Below are 25,679 nucleotides of genomic sequence, written 5' to 3'. Positions count from 1 at the left end.
TGATTTAAAAAAAAAAAGTTGAGACATAAGATGCTTATGTTTGAGAAGTGAATGAAGATAATCAAAGAAGGAAGAGAATAGGCCCTTCTGTAGCTATTTAAGAGGCTGAAGAGAGGGGAAACTCACGTTTTTATGGTTCCAACAAACTAAGCAAACACTGGAAGAGCACATTCTAAAATCTCTCACATAAGCCTCTTATAGATATTTCTGTTTGTTATCACACTCCTGAGCTAAAGGAACACTGTAGGTATTCAATAAATATTTATTAGTTATGCATAAAAAACAATTAAGGAATAAAACCACATGAAAATAAATTTAGATCCTAATCTTTAAGAAAGCAATGCCTAGAACCTTCCAAACCTATGCTAGCAGAGTGTCTTTTACAGGTCATGGGCGAGATGCCGGAAAGCCACAAACAATGAATGAGCTCAAGACATCTGGATACAATGACATCTGGACCTGAAGAGCCCAGTGACCTGATTCCAGGATACTGCTGGTCTGGATAAGGGTCCCCTCCAGACACTACTGATTGACAGAGTGAATTTGGCCATTGTTAAAGACATCATTGAAACTGTAGCCCCTACCCCCACCCCAACATGCCAAAGCATTTCACCAAACATGAAATGAGGCTCATTCATCTGAAGCAACCTGAGGCTGACTCCACTTTTCCTGAGCCTGCTGTACCATTCCCAGAAAGCAGGACGGACTTGGAGTCACCCTGCTCTAGGCTGGTTTGGTACTTGACCTCTGTAGAACCCAGATTCTTCTGGCCTCAACAACTTAGTTCACAAACTGGGGTGATGCTGACCTCCAAGGCTTTCTCTTTTTGTTCCCCCATGTAATTTAAGTGTTCTTGATGAGGGTGGAAACTATGAAGGAACAGTTTAGGCTCCGACTGTCCTGCGACACCTACCTTGATAGTTTTTCACAGGTGTCATCTTGTTATAATCTTCAGATAAAATAAACTCCTACAAGACAAGAGAAAAACACTAAGCAAAAAGAAATTTCTCTTGAGATTTTTATGTGTGTGGGTGTTTTGGTCTGTGTCTGTGCACCCCATGCGTGCAGTGCCCACGGAGGCCAGTAGAGGGAGTCAGGTCCTCTGGAACTAGCATTGCAGCTGGTTGGGTGGTATCTTGTGGGTCCTGGAGATTGAACCCCAGTCCTCTGGAAGAGCAGCAAGTGCTCTTAACCATAGCCATCCTCCAGGCCCCCAGCAAAAGCAAAGTTTTTAATGAACAATTATGCTTTGGCAATCAGACCGCATAACAGAATTACAGCTAACATTAGTGGTTTGTCCAAACTCTGATACAATGTAAGATCAGAACTTTACCTCACAACTCTCAAGTTGACTTTTCTTGTCTAAGAAGAATCATATTAGATGCTATTCTGAGTCTGGATTCTGGTCAATGCCAATCTTGACTCAAAACCTCACTGGTGCCACAGCAAACATTTGAAAGACTTCATCAGTGAGCAGATGGGCAGCAATTCACACTGAGAAGAGAGGTCAGCTGTCTGGAGGCTGCTGATGACATCAGCAGTTCACTTTCCCTTACGCTGAGCTCCCAGGGATGCTCCTGCTCAATCCTTGTCTCTCTAGAGCGTGGATGGCACAGAGTCCAACAAGTGTCTGTCAGCTGTGTGAAGCCTCCTAAGCTGATGAGCCAAGGCACTGGCCTCACCTCAGCACTCGAGCAGTTGGCCATGCCCAACAAGACACCAACCAGGCTTTTACAAGGCTGGCTTGGCAGGCAGTTGAGTTCCTGAACCTTCTCAAATGCAAGCACCCACATGTCCTTAAAGGGTGAATTATAAAACAGTGTTTTGTTCAGGCTTCCCACAGAACAATGAAGCTTTTCACAACAGTTGGAAGCATCCAGAATTTTTTTCTGATGACTTACTTACAAAGCAGGGTGGGAGGACAGACATGGCAACCCCCTTCTTGCTATTAGACGCTTACTGAGTTCATAGAGATTATGCAATGTTTTTAGGTGAAAACACTGTATGACTTTTGTGACAGACACCACAAAGGTAAAACAGTATAGTGTGACAGGACATACTAGCTTCTTTGGGTCTGTTTTTCTGTCATAGTCCTGGTAAGAAGCTTACCTACAAAGAAATTTTCTTCAAATTGTTTTCCTTGGGGAAAACGTTACTGAACTTGCCAGTTTAAACTTACATCATGAATCCTTCAAGGAGTGGCACTCTATCTCCTCATTTCTGAAGAGTTCAACATGAAACGTAATAGATAAGTTGAAAATACATACATCTTCCTCCAGACGAACTGACAGTGTGTGTGACTGCCTGACTGGGACAGAGCCTCCAACACAGACAGAGAAAACCTGTCTGCGGTAAACACAACTGATAAGTGGACAAGTTTGCTTCATTTGTGACGTCGTTCACTGGCCTGGGCAAAAAGGCCTTACTTCCTCTTGGGAAAAGGCAAGGCACACAATAAAAATATTAGATGCAGGTTTTCATGTAGGATTTAAGACATGCATACAAAATAAAAACTATCAGTTCACTGTACTTATAAACTAATTTTTAAAAATATTTTCTTCCTTTAATACTAAAAATATACAGGCAGGGAAAATTTGGGGGAGATAGCCCTTTTTATTGATCTATGTATGTATTTTTTAATCATGAAAACTATAAGCTATTCTAAATATGTCAATGATAAATATTTAAAGGTCCCTTTGTGATATCATTTCTTTGATATAAATATAAATGAAATTATATCTATAATACTGTTATATAGTTTAATAATACTATCTATAATAAAACAGACTGTGAGAACTAGTTGGTGATGCTGTCTCTGGTTCTGAGCTTAGCCCTTTAATGGCTGAAGCATTTCTCCAGTCCTTGATGCCTTTTAATATTACAAAGTTGGCAGTGACCTCTTATCCATCAATTTCATTTTTCTTTTACAGTATGCTGTGATGTTCAGAAGGTAGGTTACATGAGAAAGCATGTCCACTCAAGGCCTAATAGATGCTGACCAGTCAGAATTTTATATATAGCTAATATATTACCTCCCAGAAAAATCTAACATGAAATTCTGGCTAAAACTTACATTTATTTCCTTAGGATTGACCAATAAAAATCAGATTAAATTGTTTTGGGGAAAATCTACCCTTTTATTTTTCCACTCTACTGTCTGCCTACCACCTCATTAATTTGAATGCCAAACACAGCATACAAGGGGCACGCACAGGAGATGTCAGTCACTGTGTGCACATTCAAGCTTACTCTTTAAGCAAATGGACTTAGATGACTTGGCATATCCTTGTACACTTTGTTTAAACATGTAAACACTTTTGTAAATCTACACAGAGGGAAATACACACTCAGTGGTTTTGTTTAGTTAGGTTGTATAAAAATAAGATAATGGATATTTTCCATTAAAATACACCAGAGCTACCTTTCTAGAATTCACTAAGTTAACTTATTCTTTCTGATAACTCTATGACGCCCTATAAAATGAGTGTACCATTCATTTTTCAAACCCTTCTCTTTGAAACGGTCCCTTATTTGTCTTCAAACTCACTACTAGACAAGAGCACATATACTCCTATGGCTGGTGCACACAGAAGATTGCTGACTCAGACGCTGAACTCTGCCGTCCCTCGGAAACATAAGCCACTCACTCAGTCTTGAGTCGTTCTGTCTCTTTCTCTGTGTGGTCAGTCGAGGAATATTACACACTTCTTAGCATGTCCCCCACTTCATGTAAGGATCAATGAGACAGATCCATGGCCCCCTGGTGATGAAGCCACAGCACCTTAGACATTAAAAAAGCTGCTGGGCAGCAGGATGGCTCAGTATCTATAGCCCTTGCCGTGAAAGCCTGCTAAGGACAGTGTGATCCACCGAACCCACATAAACAAAAAGGAGAAAATCTACTCCACAGAATTGTCCTCGGCATGTGTGTACCCCTCCCCCAACATACACCATACACATACTAATAAAACATTTTTAAATTCACATTTTAAATGTCTTGCTTTATTTGAAAGCCTGCCAATAATCTCTCTTACTTCTTAAAATCTAACACTACTTTACAGATAAAAATAAAATAGAATCTAAAATTAGATCATTAACTACCAACTGTTTGCCGAGTGTGCAGCGTATCAAAGATATATACCGACTGAATGCATGATAAGTCTACTTTTTTTTTTTTTTTTTTTTTTGGTTCTTTTTTTCGGAGCTGGGGACCGAACCCAGGGCCTTGCGCTTCCTAGGTAAGCGCTCTACCACTGAGCTAAATCCCCAGCCCGATATGTCTACTTTTATCAAGAAAACAAAACTATAGTTCCGTTCCCTATAAAAGCTTTCTTTCCAGAAATATAAACAGCAGTCACCAGGGTCACACCCACGTTTATAAAGAATAAACGTGTGCTTCACTACCTAGATAAAGGTCACAGAGAAGTCGCCAGGTTCAAAGCAGTACAGAAAGCCCCTCCTGATGGAGGAGACACACATTTAGAGTTTGACAAGCTGGTCTACGCCGCCGACTTGGGAGTCCTCTCCCTCACCTACAACTTTTGAGTTGAAGCTTGGTTTGCCCCTCGGTTCCCCACACTGTCCCTTCCTTGAGTTTCTACTTCTGTTTCCCATGCTCCTTGCTCACTTTGTCTGGATCCTGTATGTTGTCTCCAAGATCCTGGGGCTGACTGACTTGGTGTTTTCCTTCACATGTCTAGCTAAGGCCTGGGAGTTTGGATGCCACCCTTGTTTCAGCCCGAGTCCTCTTCTGTTTTCTATCCCATTACTGCTTCCAGGCTCCAGTCCTGGGTCTGTCATTTCCATCAGTCTCATGTCTGCTTTTTCGGGCATCACTCCGACCTTTATTCTCAAGTTCTTTTCGCTTAATTTCACCAAGCTGTTTTCTTTAAATTCCTTGAATTTTTTGATGAACTTTATGTTTTGTTTTGTTTTTTTAATTCTGTGTATTAGGTTCATCTGGGTAATTCTCATTAGCAAGCATTTCTACAGAACAGGTGGGTTTTGGAGGTGAAGTACTCCTGGCTTGATATTTCATACTGTTTATATTTTTTTGATCAGACCTGGGTATGTGTACTTCTTTTATTAGTTCTAGGTCTGACATGGACAGAGTAGGTTGGGGCATAGGAGAGGATGTGTAGGCAGGTTAGGCTAGAAGACAAAAAGGGCTTAGGTGGAATGGAGTCAGGTAGACAGAGGAGACTTGGTCGGAGTACTGGGGACAGGCAGGACAGGTCCTGTCAAAAGCCTGGTTTATTGATGTTCACCACATGGACCAGGGTTGGATGCGTAATGGTCAACATCATATGTACACGCCACATTTTCTTCATTCGTCTTTGGACAGACACTTAGCCTACTTCTGGCTACTGTGAATTCTGCAAATATCTGCTCTAACTCCCACTAGATAGGCCATACGTAGGACTGCTGGATCATGCAGGAGTTTGTTTCAATAATCTAAGGAAACCCTACATACAAGTGTGACATTGTGAAAGTGTCACGACATTTGAAAGTGCCTTCACTCCCATCACACACCTTCCGAAGCCGCAGTGCTGACTTTCTGCCTCGATTTTCGGGGATTGGGAGCCATTCTAATTGTACTGTTCCTAACCATCTGCGTATGTAGGATATTCTAGGCTTTACGCATGTTCTTTGGGTGACAAGGAATTGTAGGCAGGAGAGAGGATTTTCCATTTAGAGTTAGAGTCTGTGACCAGAGGCCTTGCAAGGAAGCTGTGCTGGCCAACCTGTTTCATACTCAACGTCTCTCTTGGGATGTCTGCTGTTCTCAGTGAGAAAACCCAGTGAATGCAAAACACCTCAGCTTCCATTCTCTCATCACAGAAGCATCCTAGAGGCCCCACGGAGCACAGAGAACCTGAGCAATTTCACTACTCTGTATGATACAGTGATAGCCATATGCCATTGACACCTGTCCATACCCACAGAATGCAGAGGACCAAGAATGAACCCTGAACCATGGACTGTGGGCAATGCATCCATGGGTTCATCACTGACCATAAACATTCTGTTAGGAGATGTTCATACTGGGGCAGGGTACTTGTGGGAGGACAGGAGCACAGGCAAAACCTCTATACCTGCATCTCTACTTTGCTGTACATCGTAAGAGACTCAAGAAGTCCATTAATAAAACTTCAAATCCTAGAATAATAGTGCTCAAAATGACCTACAATTGGTTGGAGGTTTTTCTCTCAAACTTGAGAATCTTTTTATTAAAGCTTGAGAGAAAATCAACAGGCCAGGTAAGCAGAAAACCCCAACACTTTGGGGGGAGAAGAGAGATAGTAAAGAACAATCATGCCTTTTGTGTTAGGCAAGAAGGTGTCAGAAAGGGAGGGTCTTTGGAGAACAATGAGGAAGCCAGGATGCTAGGGAAACAGGCGGAGGCTTTTGGTGGGCATCCATTGACATGGAACTAAGGGAAGTTAGACTTTTTGAATTGAAACTCAGAAGAGAGGGTGAGCTTGGCACAAGGTCCGCAAGCTGCTTGAGTTTCATGTGCCTTACTCCGCATCTCCAGATTTTAACAAGTGTCCTGGAACTTGCATGCTTCTCAAAACTCCCCAGGACTTTGAAGGATATTCATTTATGTAAGTTGTATGAATACATATTTAACACACTAGAAGTAACAGCTGATAAAGTTATAAAATATTACCTCAATATAATATAATATAATGTCCATAAAAATGGAACTTTTTAAAAACAAAACCTAATGACAAGAGTTGTCTGTTTTCCATTTTAATGGCTTTCTGAATGAAGAGAAGCAGTTGAAGCTGCTTCTGAATTCAGTCCGCACATCTGGCAAGAAGTGGGAGCAGAAAGACAGGCTCTTAGAATTGTGATGGAGTGGTTTCAGCTTCCTTAGCCTCAGTTTGAGAACTGCTGGCTTCAGTCAGACAGCTGACCTCGGGTCTGCTCAGGCTTGCCTGACCCTGCTGGCTTGCCTATGCTGCTCCCGACCACCCACCCAACCAATCTATCTGGGAAGACAGATGAAAAGAGGCTTTGCTGCCGCCTATCACGTATCTTACACCCAGGAACCCCTTATCCCTTCGGATGAAGGTTCTTTTAAGAAGTGGAGGGAAGGAAACACTTTAGCTTCAGTCCCTGCTCAGCCTTGCCTCTCAGCTGTGTAAGAAACCTCCGATCACATTTCTGACTAATATGCCACAGCACACTGAAGCGTGTGGAATAAGGGAAGGAAGGAAAGTTGGGGTATGTGCAGTAACAAGTCGATCATCTCTCCATACTGAGAGCATCATTACATGAAGCAGGAGTGCAAACTGCTAGTCTAGACGTTCACTGTCGCCCAGGCCCATGTGTTGAAGGCTCTTAGTCGCAGGTGTCACTCCTGGTAGGCCCTTGTGAGGGTGGCGCCGAGTGGAAGGAAGGCATCATAGTGTGCCCACCAAGGGGACACTGGGACTCAGCCACCTCCTGCCTTTCCGTTTGTGTCTAGCCACTGCAGAGCAGGCGGACATCTTCTGCGCATGCTCCTGCCATGATGCAGTGTGCCACCAACCACAGAAGGAGATTCCTGAACTCAGAGCCAAAACAAGCTTCTTTCCCCTGCATTAAATCTTGGGTATTTTGTCACAGTGATTAAAAAACTAACACATGCTTTTTTTCCTACAAATTCTTCCACAAACTTCAATTTATACACACAGCAGGAAACTAGAAATTTCAAGACCTTTCAACACTGCTTAATTGTCAGGCTGTTCCCCAGCGGCTTACCTGGGCGCGTGATTTATTGTTTGCTATCATCTTCTCTCAACAACGTTTTTATGTTTTCTCAATGCTGAGTGTAAAAAACCAGATGCATGGAGGCTCAAGATAGAAGCCCCAGGCCAATCTCTTGAGTCTTGGGAACAAATGTTCTTGGAAGGTGTTAAAAAAAATGGGAGTGTCCAATTTAAGGCTAAAACCACACATGTATTACACAAAGAAGGTTCCTGTTCAAGCCCCATTAATCTCATGGTAAGAAAAAGAGAATGGATATATTAAACATCATTTGAATACAATAAAAGTTAGGCTGTAATATTAAGTAGGAAATAACATAGAAGATTGGCTTATATAGGTATCTTAGTTACTTTCCTATTGCTGTGATAAAATATCAGGACAAAGCAACTTATTAAAGTGTTTAATCTGGGACTTACAGTTTCAGAGGGCTGAGCCCACGGCCATCATGGAAGGGAACACAACAGCATGTAGGTGGGCATGGCCCTGGGGTAGCTGTTGAGAGCCTACATTTTGAGACACAATTACAAGGCAGAGAAAGCTAACTTGGGTTGGCACTGGCTTTTGAAATTTCAAAGGCTGTCCCCGGTGATGAGTCTCCTCCCACAAGGACACACCTCTGAATCCTTTCAGCAAGTATTCGAGTATACATGTGGTGATGGGGACCATTCTCACTCAAACCACAGAAGGCTAGCTGCTGATACTCTAAAATGGCTCAAAACTTTTGAGAAAATTATTCTGAACATATGAAAAAGCTTCCCTACAGAAGTGGAAGCCATTTATGAATGTCATGGTTGCTACACTAAACACTCAGCTACGCTCTTGTTTCCCTGTAGGAGAGCTTTTCAAAAGGCATCTGATCTCAACCCTCAAGACTAACCAATGTTCACTTCCTGGGCAGTAGAAACTCCCTCTGCTGTGTCTCAAGCTCTTTCTAGCTAAGGTGTCCATTCAAATCTTACTATAAATCTTTTTTCTGGCTTTAAGTCCACAGCTCTTTAAGACCTGAATGCTACTTAAGAAATAAATATGTACATAAAATATAAGGAACAACAACAAGGTCAAAATTACAAATAAAACCAAGTCTTATTAGCCAAACATAATACTCACAAAAAGCAAACTAGCTTACCAGACATGGTGGTGGGGCATCTGTGCAACCCCAGAACTCAAGGAGAACCATTACACATTTGAGGCAAGCCTCCACAGTGAATTCTGGGCTAGCCCAATGTTCCCATGCCACCAACAGAAACTGGGGGTAGGGAAGAAGGAAACTGTTTGAAAATGATAAGCTCACATAAAAATCATTGTATAAAATGGAATTCTCTTCCATTTCAGATGAAACGATTGCATTTATCAAAAAGTAAAGTTTATCTACCACTGAAATGAAAGAATTTCTACCCTTATTGTAAGGAGTTACTGCTAAAGAGTGACATGGAGAACCAGTTATGGCTTGGCTTCTCCAGGTTGTCTTAAAAGCAAGTCCTAGTGAGGGCTGAGAGCAGAGGTCAGGGGTGAGGGCTGAGAGCAGAGGTCAGGGGTGAGGGCTAGCCATCCGATTTCAGTAATGAAGCTCCTTATTTGTGGTACGGATGTGAACCACCCATATCTGATACTTGGTAGCAAAATTTTGATAGGTAGGTTGCCAAATGGGGACAAAAAAGTACTTTGAACTTTATTCTTTCCAAAATTGTTGAGAACTTATACCCTAAGGAAGGCGAAAATGAAACTACAAGTCTGGATGAGGAAAGGAGGAAGTAAGAGACTAGAGACAGCAGAAGCAATCTCATGGGTTATTGTAATAGGCCAAAGCCCAAACTATAAGGAACAGAAAATCCTTAAAAAATCTAGTTAGTGAACACAGACTGTGGACAGTTGTGGGGTTAAGGGGTGATGTTTCTGGATGGGGCACCATGTGATGCCATTTACTAAAGGGACAAGGGGCTCAGTGAAGGCAAAGGAGAATTAAGTCTAGCTAGAGTCTGCTAAATCTAAAGTGTTGGGGAGACGGCCAGGTTGAAGGCGTTAGTTTGTTTCTGCAGCCTGAGTCTGGGAAGCAGCTCCCAGCATAGCCCTGGCAAGTATAGGAGCAGGACAGCTGGGCTGCAGGCAGACTCACAACCGTGGGCAGGAGGAGGGCAAGAACTGGGAGGAGCATCAACTCAACAGTGGCAGGTGGAGAGGGATCTGGAGGGAAACCATAGCAAACACGGAACCCTGACCCGCCCCACATCAAACAGAAAGCTCAAGAAGCAGCTCTACCTCCTTCCTTTGGTGTGTGGGGTGCCTCACTAAGTAGCCACGCTGGCCTGGAATTCCAAATTCCCCAATTTCAGCCTCCAAAGCACTGGAATTACAGGCACTGACACCATGTGTGGCTTACGCCAATGTTTTTGACTTCTCTCTAATCTGGGAAGCCAACTGGGCCCACACGACGGATGCTGATGGGCGAGGGTGCTGGTCTTCACGTCAATGGGGTGAGCAGTCTCAGAGTTCTTCCTTGATACACGACATGAGCCTAGGTTTATGAAAATTTAGCGCTTTCCCTGGTAACTAGGGGAAGAGCTGCTCCCACATCTGTAATCAGAAGTTGGAGAATGTGTGCTGTGGACCCTGGATCCAAGTTCGAGTGAGGTTGGGGTGGGGGTATATAAACAACAAGAAGCACATGTCTTGGAAAGAAACCTACCCTAGTGACAACACCCTGGGTCACTGCACAAGCCCAGCACTGAATCCCAGAGACTAGGGCAGACCTAGTACCACACCCTCCTCACTGACATAAGCCTTCCGTACCAAAACTAGCTGGCTGCCACTCTGCAGGAAGAACGACTGCCCCTCCCCACATTTGGCTCTAGCAAGTTTCTTTACAGCACAAGAACAAATGTCAGAAGGTCCTTTGGGGGGCATGACCCAATGCTACTAGACAGAGGAATGGCTTCACCCATGATTAACGTGGAAATGTCACACCAGCCCATCTGGGCTCTGACAGTGACTGTAGAAAACTGGTATGACTCTAATCTCCCTAAGAGAAGAAGCCCATGTGAAAAGTAGTAAAGTATCTTATGTCTACAGAGAATAGTCTTTAATTGGATGGCATAGTAAGAAAATTGATTCCTGTTGCTGAAAAATACTGTAGGAGCCTGGTAAGATGGCTCAGCAGGTAACACACCTATTGTACAAACTTGAGAACCAAGTTCTGGTCCCCAGAATCCATGTAAAAGTCAGTAGATGTGACAGTCCACCTGTAACCCCAGCACAGGATGTAGAGACAGAGAATCACATTCACCCCTGCCAACCATTTGCTCAGTCAAACATACACACACACACACACACACACACACACACACACACACACACACACACACGACACACATACACCACACCACACACACATACACACACACGACACACATACACCACACCACAAACACACACACCACACACACATAAAAACACACGACATACATACACAACAACACAAACACACACACCACACACACATACACTCATACACACACACACTCATACACACACACCACACCGCAAACATACACACACTACACACATACACACACTCACACACACACAGAGACAGAGAGAAAGACACAGAAAGACATAGAAACACACTGTAGAGAGAGAAGCACAGAAAGCTCTCTGAACATGGGCCTATAAAAGCCAGATTCCTAGGGTGAGAAAAAGCAATACAGCCTTAATGGTTGGAAATATTTTTCCTGCTAACATTCTCAGCAGTCTATCAGAAAAAGCAAGTCCTTCTGATAAGAAATTTTCTAGGCCCTAGCACTATATACAGTTTTCTAAGGTCAAAGTCTTTTTTTGAGTGGGCGGGGTGGGTGTAATATATGTGCATGCATGTATTCTGTGCATGAGCAGGAATGCAAGCACATGTGAGGACAGAGACAGAGATTGATGTTGGGTCACTCACTGATATGACAGTGACAGACAGACATCAATCTCCAAGGACACTCTTGTCTCTGCTTTTCCCATATAGGGGCATACTACTATATTTGGCTTTTTATCGAATGCTTGGGGTTTTTAACTGATCCTTGGGCAGGCAGGGTATCGACTGAGCCATCTGACCAGCCCTAATTTTAAGGGTGATGAAGATGAAACGGCAGTAATTTAAACATGTCTACAGAAAAATACAGCTTTTGGTGGTCTGTAGTTTGTAAATCACTGGAGAATTACTGTGCTGACAGCAAAGACAAAAGGTGAGAACAGAAGCAAGCTGAGCATCCGCGCTTCCACTCAGAGATCCCACCCAGACACGCTCAACTCAATCCACCTGCCACGGATTCTGAAGACTCATGGACACTGGCTCCAGAGACCGCTGCTGCCGCCAATGACACTGGCAGGAGCTAATATTTATCTGCGCTATGGGCGGGCTGTTCTAGGAGTTTTCCATGTGTCAACCTGGAACAAAATACATCAAATGAACACAGTTCTCATCCCCACTCTAGACTGAGGCAGAGAGCAGAGCACCTTGTGCAATACGACAGTTGATCAGGAAGGGCTGTGACTGAATTCAGGCAGTGAGACTCCTGAGTCTAGGTTCCTAACTCTGTAAGTCAACTCAACAGACCTTACATTCATTTATTCACTCACTCACTCACTTGTTGATTCACTTGATGATCATTTAAAATTGAAAGGTACTCGGCGCTAGGGACACAGAGAAACAATCAGGCTCAGTCCCCACCCTGTGAAGACATGTGAGCAGAGGTATGAAACTAGGTAATACTGAGAGAAAGTGCACTGTACAAACCAAGGCTGTGGGTGTGGGAAGGACCAGATCTGCAAGGTCACATGGCTGTCTGAAAACGTTTTCCCTGTTTCCTAAGTGCCAGCAGAAGCCATTAAAGGTTTCACCCGGAGGCAAGATTAAAAATCTACCTCCGTAAAGAGCCTTTTAGTCCTAATAGGGAAAATGAACTTGGTCAGCCTGTGAGGTGACCAATGAAGGGGAAACTGAGAAAGGTTCAGAAGGAAGACAAGAGTAAAGGAATGGTGGTGGGTGGGAGAGGGGTATAATGAGAAGAGGGAAAAGAAAGCAACAGGGAGGGAAAGGAAGCTGGTAAACAGGTAAGAATCAGTAAGTGACGGACAAACAGCAAGTCAGAGGAGGGACAAGTCCTTGACCTATGCAACAGTGGCCTTAGTCACTGCAGTGAAAGCACTGGGAACTGGCATGTGGGAGGAAGGAGCTTTATTTTAAACTTGGTAGTTTGGGGTTCATCTTCAATAAGAAACATAGAAAGTCAGAACCTCCCAGTAAGGTCTAGACTGAAACACAAAGCTCATTTTGTCACATGCATAGCAAGTGACATGAGGCTGAGGCTGTATGAAGAGAAACGAGCCATGGCCTCAGAGCAATGTGGATTAACTCCAGTAGCAGCAGAGGAGCGCTGGCTAAAGAACCAGCAAGGACAGAGGGGCTGGAGAAGAGAGGAAAGGCGGCAGCAGCTCATGTTAGGGTGTACAAAAGCAGCATTGCACAAACAGTGAGGGATGCTGCATCCAGAGGGAGCTCAAGCGTGAGGAGGCTAGACCCATAGAGCCAATCTCAACACTGCTGCAGACGTCAGACAGTGTGGTAAGTGCACAGTGGCCTTTCAAATCAGCCAGTAACCTGAGTGGGCTGAAGGGCCTGTAAGGCAGACTACAGAGGTTTGAGTTTTGTGCTGGACAGTTTTATATCAACTTGACATAAGCTAGAGCCATTCAACTGAGGAAATGCCTCCATAAAATTGGGTTGCAGGCAAGCTTGTGGGGCATTTTCTTAATTAGTGATTGATGGGGGATGGTGGTCCAGGTTCTAAAAGAAGCAGGGTAAGCAAGCTATGAGGGGCAAGCCAGTAAGCAGCATTCCTCCATTGCCTCTGCGTCAGCTCCTGCCTCTAGGTTCCTGACCTATTTGAAGTTCCCATCCTGGTTTCCCTCAATGATGAAATTTAATGTGTAAATATAAACCTACTAAGCCCTTTCCTCCTGAACGTGCTTTTTGTCATGGTGTGTCATCAAAGTAACAGAAACCCTAACTCAGTTCCATCTGAGGACCTATACTATGGTGACTGTAAAGAACACTTTTGAGAAGTCAGATTTTAAGAAGTGAGATTATAAGGAGAGAAAGGCTGAGAGTTACAATGTTTCAGTTCTTGTTTCTAAGAAGCGTGAGAATGTCTAAACCAATGGAAAGGAACCATGGGAGGAAGACACTTTAGGGTACAGAGTCTTAATATGAGGAGAAGTACTGGGCCATCTGTCATTTACTTGTCACAAACACAAGTGAGCTGTGGCAACTGACCAACAGCCGCTGCATACAGAAGATGAGTGATTCTTAACCCACCCTCAACACTACAGAGTCTCCTTAGCCCAATTTCCAGGACAATCTGGGTGCTCCTGTAAGTATCTATGCTAGAGAATCGGTTTTGAAATTGGCCTACTCAATGTTAAGTCAAGAGGCCTTATAATGCAGGCATGGTTAGTGGCACGTGCCTATAATCCTGGCACTCAGGAGACAGAGACAGGAGTTCAAAGCCATCTTCCAATGCAGAGAAAATTCAAGGCCAGCCTGGGCTACAGGAGAGTCCTTCTCAAACAAAGGTCTTCTAAAACCTAAAGCTGCAGGGTGAAATGGTGGCCCAGCATTCAGGAGTCCGGGGCGGGAGGATCAAGAATTTGAGGCCAAACTCAGTGAGATCTTGTCCCCAAAGCACAAACAAATTAAAAGCCATAATTACAGTGCAGGTAGTACAAAATAACCTCAGGCCAAAGAATGCTGTGGGCACTGAATTCACTCACTACTGCTCGACCAAGCCTTACGAGAACACACAGGAACCGAAGAAGACATGAATGGGCCACACGGAAAATGACAACAGGGAGACAGGCTTGGCCTTCAGAGGTTCCAGAAAAGTCCACCACCTACACAAATGCCAAAGGCACAGCAGCCACCACAGTTTTCTCTAATAAAATCCCCTTTGGGGAACTAACTACATTCATGAACAGCAAGCCACTGGCACGTCAGTGTCTTAGATCTCTTTTCCCTTGAGTGGAGCTCCAGCTACAACGTGTGTGCTAAGTCCACTGTAACTCAGCACAAATGTAGGGGACACGGTTACTTACCTAATGTTAGAGAAAGCTCACATTAGAGAGCGTTAGGTTTTAGAAGACCTTTGTTTGAGGATTCTCATGTAGCCCAGGCTGGCCTTGAACTTTCTCTGCATTGGAGGATGGTTTTGAACTCCTTCTATCTGTCTCCTGAGTGCCAGGATTATAGGCACATACCACTAACCAATGCCTGCATTAGAAGGCTTCTAACTGTTTAGAAAACCCAGAAATAGTGTTTACTTTGTGTATGTGTGCACATGTGTGCACGTGTGTGCGTGCGTGCGTGTGTGTGTGTGTGTGTGTGTGTGTGTGAGAGAGAGAGAGAGAGAGAGAGAGAGAGAGAGAGAGAGCTGCACATGCGTGCATGGATGCATGTATGTGCCATGTCTGAAGGTCAGAGACAACTCGTGGATGTCAGTTCTCTTCTATCTTAAGGGTTCTAGGGATCAAACTCAGGTGGTTATATTGGTGAAAAGGACTCTTTACCAGCTGAGTCATCTCACCAGCCCTGAGGAGGACTGGTAGTTTCGTAAGGAGCTGTAATGTAGACGTCATCAGTACTGTCGGGAACTGCAAAAATAACCATTCTGAAGGAAGGCCCCAAAGATCCCAGCGCCACATTTCTGTAACCATAACTTTTGGGAACTTTCTTTGAAACCATTCACTGTTAGGGTTTTATTCCTGGACAGAGTCAGACTAGAAAGCCCAGAAAGCAACCTCAGTTCTAGAGTAAAAACCCTGGACTGTGCTGTGATGACTGGCGAGGGGAGCCAGCGAGCAGTGCTGAGGCTAAGTGGGAAGGGGAAGGGTTCAAAGAACTGTATTCAGCGGTCGGGAACTGACTGTATGCTTGACTGGAAAACAGTGAAATGCTTTCCTTGGGGGCACCCAGTCATCACTGCCCAGCATGACCTCATCTCATAGGTGTGGTGGTGTAGGGTGTAGTCCGTGTAGGCTCAGAACAATTCATGGCAAGCACTAATAAGAAAAAGCTACTCGAAACTTCGTTCAGATAGATGTTTAAAAGTCTTCCCTCCTCTCTTAAAAACAATGGCTAAACATACAAATTTTGCCCAAATGCTTCCAATTCCCTTGTAAACACTCTACACAGCTCCTAGTAGTTGAACTATCCTTATAGTAATGAGAATCGGCCTGGAGCAATACTCAGAAATCTGTCTATGCAGGGTCAGGGAAGTCAGCTCAGTCACCACTATCATGACACGTGACCTATCTAGAGGACAGTGGCGCTAGTTGCGGAAAACGTTCTTTCCAATTCTCATCTTTCTCTCAGGAGGAATTACGGCTTAACCTCTTTAACATCTTTGGATATTCTTCCTGAAGGCATCATGTCTCATGTCAAACAACTGTGAGAGCACTGTTAGAGAAAACTGGAGATAAGATTTTAGTAGGCCAACTGAATTGAGGGAAACCTTTCAAATTCACAACTATCTGGAACCTCGAAGTACAACCTTCCTACAAGTGGGGTAGGTGAAGATGTGACAGGTTAAGATGAGGCCACACTGGGTTGGCAGTGACTAACCTCAATGACTGGTGTCCTGTTAGATGAATTCACAGGGGGACATAACATCAGGATACAGGTAGGAGGAGCAGTGGGTCTACCAGCCACAGAGCACCGAGGATTGCCAAGTAAGGAGTCTAAAGGCAAAAGCAAGCAAGGAGTCTCCCTTGCCAACTTCAGAATGAGCACAGCCCTGCCAACATCTTGATTTCTCTGTCAAATTACTGGAACTGAGAAAATGAAGTCTGTTGTTTTAAGCCATTTGTTGTAGCAACTCCAGAAAAGTAGCTGGCTAGGTATCCACCTGAAGCATTACTGCTACCAATGACTCATTTTGCTCCCACAGGGATAGTCACTCAGTCTCCTTTCCCATCTGTAAGGGATGCCCAACTTCCAAGCCCAGCAATGGATTCCTATAATGACGTTGTTTTGAACCCTATAGTTCTATTATGTTCCCTACACATAACTATGATACAGTTTAATTTATAAAGTAAGCACAAAAAGATTAATAATGAAAAATAAGATAGAATAATGACTTAAACTTGGGAGTCATGTACTTCTGGAGTTTGCGCTCACTGTTTTCAGAGCGGAGCTGTCTGTGGGTAACTGAAATTGCAGAAACAGGTGCAGACAACGGACTGCTGCCCCTGCCGGTCACTACACACTGCACTCCCATGCACACCTGTAGACACTGGCCTTAGGGGATGGCAACATCCCTAAAGATGCCCAGATCCCTCTCTAAAGGATGCAAATGCTGTTACCTTCAAAGGCACAATTTCTCCTTTTTACTTGAAAAAGAAATAACCTCTCCTACAGTAACTACATTCTTTTCTCTGGAAGCTTCTGAAGATTCAAGAGAGTCTACCTGGGAATCTCCTGTTACCAGGGACACAAATTCTGTCCCTGTGGTTTTCTGTGAAAACACACGCCACTGTGAGCTCCATCACGTGATACCGCATCAAGCTAAGCCACCTGAAGAATACTAGCAAAACAGAAGAAAACAGTGACATTTTCAAGAAGCTGCATTTAACTTGCAAAATATGGATCCCTACAGAACAGTGCAGGAAGCAAGGCAAAAGTCTGAGATTTCCAAATGTATACGAAATGATGCTTTAAGTTCCCCCAAGCTGTCAGGACATTCTTTTTCGACTTCTTATGCCCCCTTTGCCATTCTCATCGCCCTCCCTCCCTTCACCTTTGCATGTATTACGTGAGCTCACCCCCAACCTTAGGTTTTCTACTTGATTGCTTAACACAGGTCTGAGGACTGCAAGAAGAGGAATGTGGGTGTGCAGGCGTCTCTAGGCCTAAGCTAACCACATGAACACAGAACCTGCTTACGTGGTCAGCCGAGATCACTGATTTCATGCCCTGTGGGATGGGTTCAGATGCGTTCTCTCCTTTAGTCACCTCACATTGGCACAGCACCACAGTAGTCCAAGGAACTCTGCTTCTACACAAACTGGAAGCAAGCACTGTCTGCTTTTCACAGCCTGGGAAGAAGACAGACTCCCAATCTGACAACATGGCTCCCAAGGCCATGGATGGACTCCCCTTGTTCACGAGCTGCTTCTTAGTGGATGAGATACGTAAGCTCTCCAGGCGTTACCGTCTCCATCTGAGACACGTAAGGAACACAACCTGCATCCTGGGGTTCATGTGAAGCAGGGGTGCAGCAGGGTGGCAAAGCTTAGTGCCTTATCAGGGCATAACTGATACAATCTAGTTCCTATTTGTTTATTCCCTTAACTCATGTCAACTAGTAAAAGCAAAGGTAGTAAGACAGGGCCAGGGAATGGGTCAGTGAGTGAAGTGCTTGGTGTGCAGGCCTGATACCAATGCCCACAAACAGGGTCGGGGAGTCGGGTACTGTGGCACACAACTATAATCCCAGCCCTAGAGGGGCAGAGGCAAGAGGGTTCCTGGGGCTTGCCAGCCAGTCAGTCTGGGCTAGGTGAGCTCTAGGTCCAGTGAGAGACCCTGTCTCAATTGTAAGTGATTGAGGAAGACAAGCAACCCTAACCTCTTATCCCCACACACAGGCATATACATGTGCAGGTACACACATGTACATACATATACATGCAAGCAGAAAAATCATGACTCAAGCAAGTCCATATATGATCAACTACATTGATTTTACACAATAATAACAATAATATAGATTAATTCTCTCCTCTAGTCTTAGCCAAACTTCCTCTAACACAGGTGTATGATCAACTTTCAGAGAAGGTTAGGTTTGCTTCCTTCTGTTAAGACAGACCATATAGAGCCCAGGCTGGTCTCTAGTTCACTGTGTAGCCAAGGGCTATGGTTACAAGTGCATAACAACACATCCAGCGCCAAAGAAAAAATTTACATTGTTCTGAGAACTTGGTTGAGGGCCACAGGGAGGTGGCACTTGCCGCCAAGTCTGATAACCTGAGTTTTATCCCCAGGACCCCATATAGTGATACATACATCCCCACAAATAAAATACATAATAAATATGTTTTTTTAAAACATGTACTTTCAAAAACAGTACTTGTTCAAAACTCTTTAAAGACACGAATTCATCTTGACAGAATATTAATAAAAATGTTGACTTTGTAACAGTTTGGTGAAAAAGTATAATTTTACAAAGATAAACATTTCTCATGTCTTGACTATCCTAAAATTACTACTAAGCAGGATTGGTGAAAATTCTTTGAACAGAAACTATTTCTATATTGACATCTCTCCCCATCAATTGTTAAAAGTTAACACCTCGACTACATTTGGAATTAACTAAAAGCCAAGTGGTTGGGTATACCTGTGAGGGATTGTTGTTGATTGAATCATTTGAAGTAGGAAGATACACCCTAAATTTGAATCTTTTGAGGTGGGAAGATCCACCTTAAATCTGGTGTCAGCCCAAAGAACATAGAATAGGAGTGGGCTGAGACCCCCAAAAAGACCATCAGGAAACACATACTTACATTATGGCTCATAACAGTAGCAAAATTACACTTAGGAAGTAGCAGTGGAAATAATTTTCTGCTTGGGGGCCAGCACAGCAAGAGGAACTGTGTAAAAGGACCACAACTGTAGGAAGGCACTGACGTGGAGGGAGGAGTGCTGGCCCTCTGCCTGCCTGCTCTTGCTGGCAAGTCCACTCTCTCATTGCCATGAAAGCCTTCTGGACTCCAGCATATACTGGGAGCCAGCCTCATGGACTGGATCCTTGGACCTCCCACTGGGTGGCAGCCACTATTGAAACAATCAGAACTTAAAAGCTCTAATAAATGTATGCTCGCGTACACACACACACACACACACACACACACACACACTCATTCACTCTACCAGTTCTGTTCATCTAGAGAATCCTGACTACTACTGGAAGCGTCTACCCAAAGACATTTAGTTGTCCTTCCCCACATTCTCTCCTTTATCCTGCCCTTCCCTCCCCTCCCCCACGTAATCCTCCTATTCCAGTCTCCCCTTTATCTTTTTAAAACACTGTCCTCTATTTCCCTTTCCTTGGACGATCTCCAGAGCCCCTCTGGTCCCTTACAAGGTTTAAACATATTTAAACTCAAAAGCTAGCATCCAATATACATATGCACATACATATGCACATACACAAGCAGCAGAGCAGTAGGGATAATTCTGATGTTGACAAGCAGCGAGGTCACAGAGGAGTAGGAGGTGATGGACTGAGGTTATGGTATAGAGACCTGGTCAGAGCTGTTTTTAAATAGCTAAAGGTAGAAAGGCAAGCAGATAACAGAAATCAAGCAAAAGAGGTAATCAAGTACAAAAACTGCTTGGGAAGAAGTCAAGCATGGAAAACAATGGATTAGTGAGCCTTGAACTGAGGCTGAATGGTCAGTCAGCCTATGTCAAGGAGCTAGATCCCTAATGTGGAAGAAGATTCCCTCTCCCCACCCCAATACTTTACACCATATTTAAAGGGGTGTATTGGTCAAGATTCTCTAGAGAAAATGAACCGACAGAGCGAATGCATGGATATATACGGAGGGAGGGTGGCACGATGCCCCACTCCCTAGCTGAGGGCCTACTGGCATTGATTGCTGCTAGGAAAGGGGAGCTTGTCATGGTAAGACAGCCTGGTATCTTGACCACATTCCAGGGCAGGCCCCAAGCCCAGAGCAGCCCGCCCACACAAGCTAGACTTGAATGTGGGCAAAAGTGTTCGTGTGTGAAACTGGACAGATGGGGGATGTGGGGAAGGGTCTGGGACCAGTTAGGGGTTAGAGGAGGAATAAGATCAAAATACATCGTAGATACTGTCAAAGAATAAAAAGCATTTTTAAAAAAAGACTGTCAAGGTCTTACTACTCAGTTCTTTGACAGGACTGATAGATAATTTTAAAAACCTTTTAGTGAAACAAAAATTAAGTTGGCAACACAGCAAACCTACTAAAGGAACATTATAGTGATGAATTATAATGACTGATGTCTACAAACAATCTGCATGAACTAACATAGGAAATAATGTAAAATATAACATCTCAGCAACATCTTAAAAGGTAATTAGAGCTTTGTTGCCCAAGGTGGTGAAATGGGTTCCAGGATATTCGAAAAGAGTGAAAGGGCAGATGAAAACAGTCCTCACCACCTGCAGCCTCGCACTAGCTACTTCATGACAAGAATAGGATGCTGTCCTCTCCTCCCTCCCACAACCAAGTGATGGCTGTCTTTCCCTTCTGTTTCAGAGCTGCCCCGCCTGCCTGTGCTGCTCAAGTCTCCTGAGCACCCTCCCTTCTGCTGCTCGGCTCCTGTTCACTCTTGATCCAAAGGTCAAAGGTGTTTGTTCTTCACCTCTGACCTGGTGTGCACGGATTCTGGGATTGGTTCAGTAAAATACGGACTTAATTCCTGGCTTTATCCTTCCATGTTTTAGAATTTAATCACTAGTTCTTCTCGAAAATACATTGTGATATACAAGGAACAGAGGACACATAGTCTCAGAAACAGGATTTTTTTTTTTGTGTCTAAGAGGGTAAACTATTGAAATGACAAGATTCTAAGTATTTTTTTTTCCTTTTTCTTTTTTTCGGACCTGGGGACCGAACCCAGGGCCTTGCGCTTCCTAGGCAAGCGCTCGACCACTGAGCTAAATCCCCAACCCCCTAAGTATTTTTTTTTAACAAGGAATCTATTATGGTTATGAGAAGTCAGACCCTTACACAGGCTGGTCTCTCAATTACCTTTCCCTCCTCTAGGACAATTTTATAAGGCTTCAGATGTTAATCAGGAAGGCAAGCAATTAATTACGTCCATGAGACAAAGGAGGCACTTGGACAAGTCAGCATCTTCAGGCCTTTAGAGCAATGGTTCTCAACCTTCCTAATGCCGCGACCCTTTAATATAGTTCCTCCCAACCACAAAACTATTTCCACTGATACTTTGTAAGTGTAATTTTGCTACAGCTACGGATTATAATTAAATATCTGTGGTTTCTGATGATCTTAGGCAAGCCCTGTGAGAAGGTCACCTGACGCCTACAGGGATTTCCACCCACACGGCCTGAGACCACTGCTTTCGAGGCAGGTAGAGTGGCACCTTGACCCTGTAGTGAATAACCAGAGAAGCACAAAAGTCCCTGCCCCTCATGCTCCTGTTACCTGGCAGATCTGTTTCCTAAGAGGACCAAAGAGTCAGTGGTTTCCCCACTCCTATAAAATAAACAGCTACATCTATCCATAACTTGTCTCTAAAGTCAAATTTGTCCATGTCAACTAACCATCTATATCAACTTCAAAGATGCAAAGAACCACTCATAAGTAAATGAGGTCCGAGGCTTTCGGGGGCAGTGAACCTCGCATAAGCAATCCTGACCCAGTAGGCAACACCCAGGTCTCAGCCCATCTTTTCTTTTCCTTTGCAATGAGCCCTTCCACTTCACTAAGCAGTCCAATTGTTTCTTTTCTCTTTTAAAATTAACTGGCACTGGAGAGATGGCTCAGCAGTCAACTGTTCTTGATGTGCCTGTTGATAGCCCAGGATCAGTTCCCAGCATGCACATGGCAGTTCACAACCTCCTTTAAGGAAGCTGATGCTCTCTCTTCCAGTATCTGCAGACATCAGGCACATAAGTGACACACATAAATACATATAAGCAAAACACTCATACATATAAGATAAAATAACATTTTAAAATTAATAAGAAATTATGCTATACACATTCCTCCATTAAAATATGGCCCTCCTTAAAGTGAATAAGGATCAGTATATGATCTCTGCTTTCCCAGCAGCAGTGCACAGAACTACCAAATGAAACTTCAAAATCCTACCAGGTGATAAGCATTATAAGGCCCACAAATACTGTTGATAAGCTTATTTATGCTTAGAAATATTAGTCATATCTCCTTTAAGGCCATTTAACAACTACTTCAAGATGACAAAGTATTAAACACATCTCTAATGTTCCTAAGAGCTGAGGAAAGAGTACAGGTAGAGGCTTATATTCTATTATGTATAAATTTTAGGTTAAGCTATTAAATAAAATATGACCTTATAGTCTGATATTGACAATTCTCCTTCAACTACCAGGAAGGACAGGTTCTTCGATTCTTTGGTGTACCATGCCATAGTGTGGTGGCATAAAGGGTTCTCTTCCCATGCCCAACTCTGTCAACATCTCTGCTCGCCTTCCTCTCCATCTCTTCTGTGTTCTCCTCTCCCCGCTCCTCACCCCTTCTCTAGCATGGTGCCCATGGTGGGCTTGGTCCCAGCATCTTCCAGGCCTCGCCTGGAGCTCCGCCCCTGCCCAGAATCTGCAGTTACAAGCGTACAGCATTTCAGTTGATCTCTCAGTTCAGTGCCACAGCAAAGGTTCTCTTGCCCAGGACTAAAGGCCACACTGGATGTTTTGTTTTGTTGTTTTTGCTGTTTGTTTTTCAAGACATGGTTTCTCTACATAGCACTGGCTGTCCTAGAACATGCTCTGTAAACCAGGCTGGCCTCAAACTACAGATCTGCCTGCCTCTGCCTCCCAAGTTCTGGAATTAACTGTGTGGGCCACCACACCCAGCTAGGATAATTCACTGAATGGAGAAACTACCAGATCACACCTGTTAATAGTCACTAGTTAATACACTAGTTAAAAGTCAGTAAGTAAGAAGATAAAGAAGACAGGTAAAACCTAAATTTCTAACCCCTATGCCCTTCAGTTCTCTCAAGACCTACAATGAGTCTAATATTTATCTGGGTCTAGATCTAAAATCTTGATCTGTACTTTCTTAACAAACTCATTCACGTTTACAGCATTCTATTCATGTTAGAGAGAGTTCAGATGACAAGAGAGAGCCAAGAGAACATAGAGTCTCCAAACACAAGATCCGATATGCAGATGAAGGGAAAGCATCCCCTGTGTGTCTGTGGCTAACACTCAGATGATGCATCTGATCAAAATTCATGATCACAGCACAGCGAGTGAGTGCGGGATATCAGCTCCCTCACTGACGCAAATGCACACAGCTACAGTGTCTGCCTACTAACATCCATGACCAGCAACCACTAACGTGGCAGGGTACACTGAGCCCACAGCACATAAGTAAAGACAGCTTCTCTCCGAACAGAACCTCTCCCTCACTGTAAGCTCCTGTGCTCCATGCACTCTACTTAGCCAGAAAATGACTGTTACTTGAAAAACTATCAGACAACTTGTTATCACAGTACATAACAGTGGGCAGGAAGGCAAGTATTTCAACTGGAAATCTTACTTATTTGTACTTACTGAGATTGTACCATTGTCTAGACCTATGGACAGTCTTCTCGTTTCCGGGTTAAAAGACATGCATGAACATGGAGCTGAAAGAAATGAACATGTTGATGAAATTAACAAACAATGATCCTCATTGATTCAGGAGCCTCTAATGAGTAAGTGTGTGGCTAAATTCACCCCACTGTCTCCTCAACCAGTTCATTTAAACCATACTCGCCAACAAAGAAAAAACAGCACTTTTACGACCAAGCCCCTAGTTTTTAAGTTGCCCTTTTAATGAATAAAAAATAAGACACTCTTGGCCTGTGCTGGCCATTCAGGATGTAAATTTGCTTGTGTACAAGACTGACTCCGCTTTGTGCTGCGCAAACCTTTGATCCTCCTCTCTTGATCCCACTCAAACCACAATTTAAATGGGAGCAAGCATTGCTTTTTTGCGTTGGAAAGAAACTAGATTTTACTCTCTGATGCTAAACACTCAAATATACCCACCGGTTGTGGTGGTGCACGCCGGTAGGATTTGCTGAAGGAGGCAGAGGCAGGAGGATCATGAGTTCGAGGCCAGCCTCGGCTAAAAATATACCCACCAGTGCAGCGTATTGGTTCTGAACTTATATGGGGTAACTGAGTGCTGGGGGATTTCACTTTGAGTGTTTATGAGGTATACCGGAGGGTCCTAGTTGAAAATAATTAAGCAGCATTTTTTTTTGTATGAAACTAAAAGAGACCTAAGTTTAAATTCAAATAAAGCATACAGGTCTGCGGTCATAAGTATACAGTAGTTTTATTTGTAAGTGGAGTTAGGGGGAAGACCTTATTCAGTATCATGAATATCTTAGAAAGAGCAGAATCCAGACAGAGCCAGACAAGCCACACACACCCACACACCAAGAACATGAGGATGTTGACTGAGGTAAGTGTGAGGCCAGGAAGCCACCAGAGGTCAGAGAATAGCAAAGCCCAGACTCCCTCAAGCCTTCAGATGAGCCAAAGTTCTGCAGAAACCTTGAGGTCTCAGCCTGTAGACCCCTGAGGCAATACAGAAGGCCCTGCTGTTGAACTGACTCACCTTGCAGGACTTTATCGTGGTGGCCCCAGAAAACTATGGTAGGAGTTATTTCACTATGTGGCACACTCTTTCTAAAATGTCTCACTCTCTGCACATTGTCCACTTGTGGGTCTCTGAATTAACTGCCATCAACTGCAACAAGAAGCTTCCGGGGTGGAGGTTGAGGTTGAGAGGTGCACTGGTCTATGGCTACAACAATGTATCATTACTGCTCTGCTCCTTTAACAAAATAGTACATTTTCCCCACCCCTTATAAAAAACAGAACCGCCATATTTCATCATTTTATTTCATCTTATCAGAGAGAGAGAGAGAGAGAGAGAGAGAGAGAGAGAGAGAGAGAGAGGAGTCTGCAGGTGGATGTACTTATGAATACACATCCATAGACCACCTGAAATGTCCAATTAAAATGTCCAACTGTCATCCTCTACTACTCTCTGCATTAATTCTTTGACAAAGGTCTGAAGTCCCCAGGTGAACAGTCATTTTGACAGTTTCTTTATTG

At 43.7% G+C, this 25,679-nt stretch overlaps 1 protein-coding gene across 4 annotated transcripts in view; it reads right to left on the bottom strand.

The window, feature by feature from the left end:
• The window catches only part of Wdfy2 (WD repeat and FYVE domain containing 2), a 124,924-nt gene that overhangs the window by 36,614 nt on the left and 62,631 nt on the right, over positions 1-25,679 (bottom strand). For 2 of the 4 annotated variants that reach the window (NM_001107269.1, NM_001415102.1), the window contains 2 exon segments: positions 914-968; positions 24,120-24,193. In NM_001107269.1, coding sequence (NP_001100739.1) covers positions 914-968; positions 24,120-24,179 — 115 coding nt within the window. In that variant the 5' untranslated portion in view covers positions 24,180-24,193. 4 annotated transcript variants of the gene reach the window in all.

Source organism: Rattus norvegicus, chromosome 15 (genome assembly GCF_021556685.1).
Source record: "Rattus norvegicus strain SHRSP/BbbUtx chromosome 15, alternate assembly SHRSP_T2T, whole genome shotgun sequence".
NCBI lineage: Eukaryota > Metazoa > Chordata > Mammalia > Rodentia > Muridae > Rattus > Rattus norvegicus.
The sequence above is the reverse complement of the archived record's forward strand: the minus strand, read 5'-3'. Positions and strand labels throughout refer to the sequence as shown.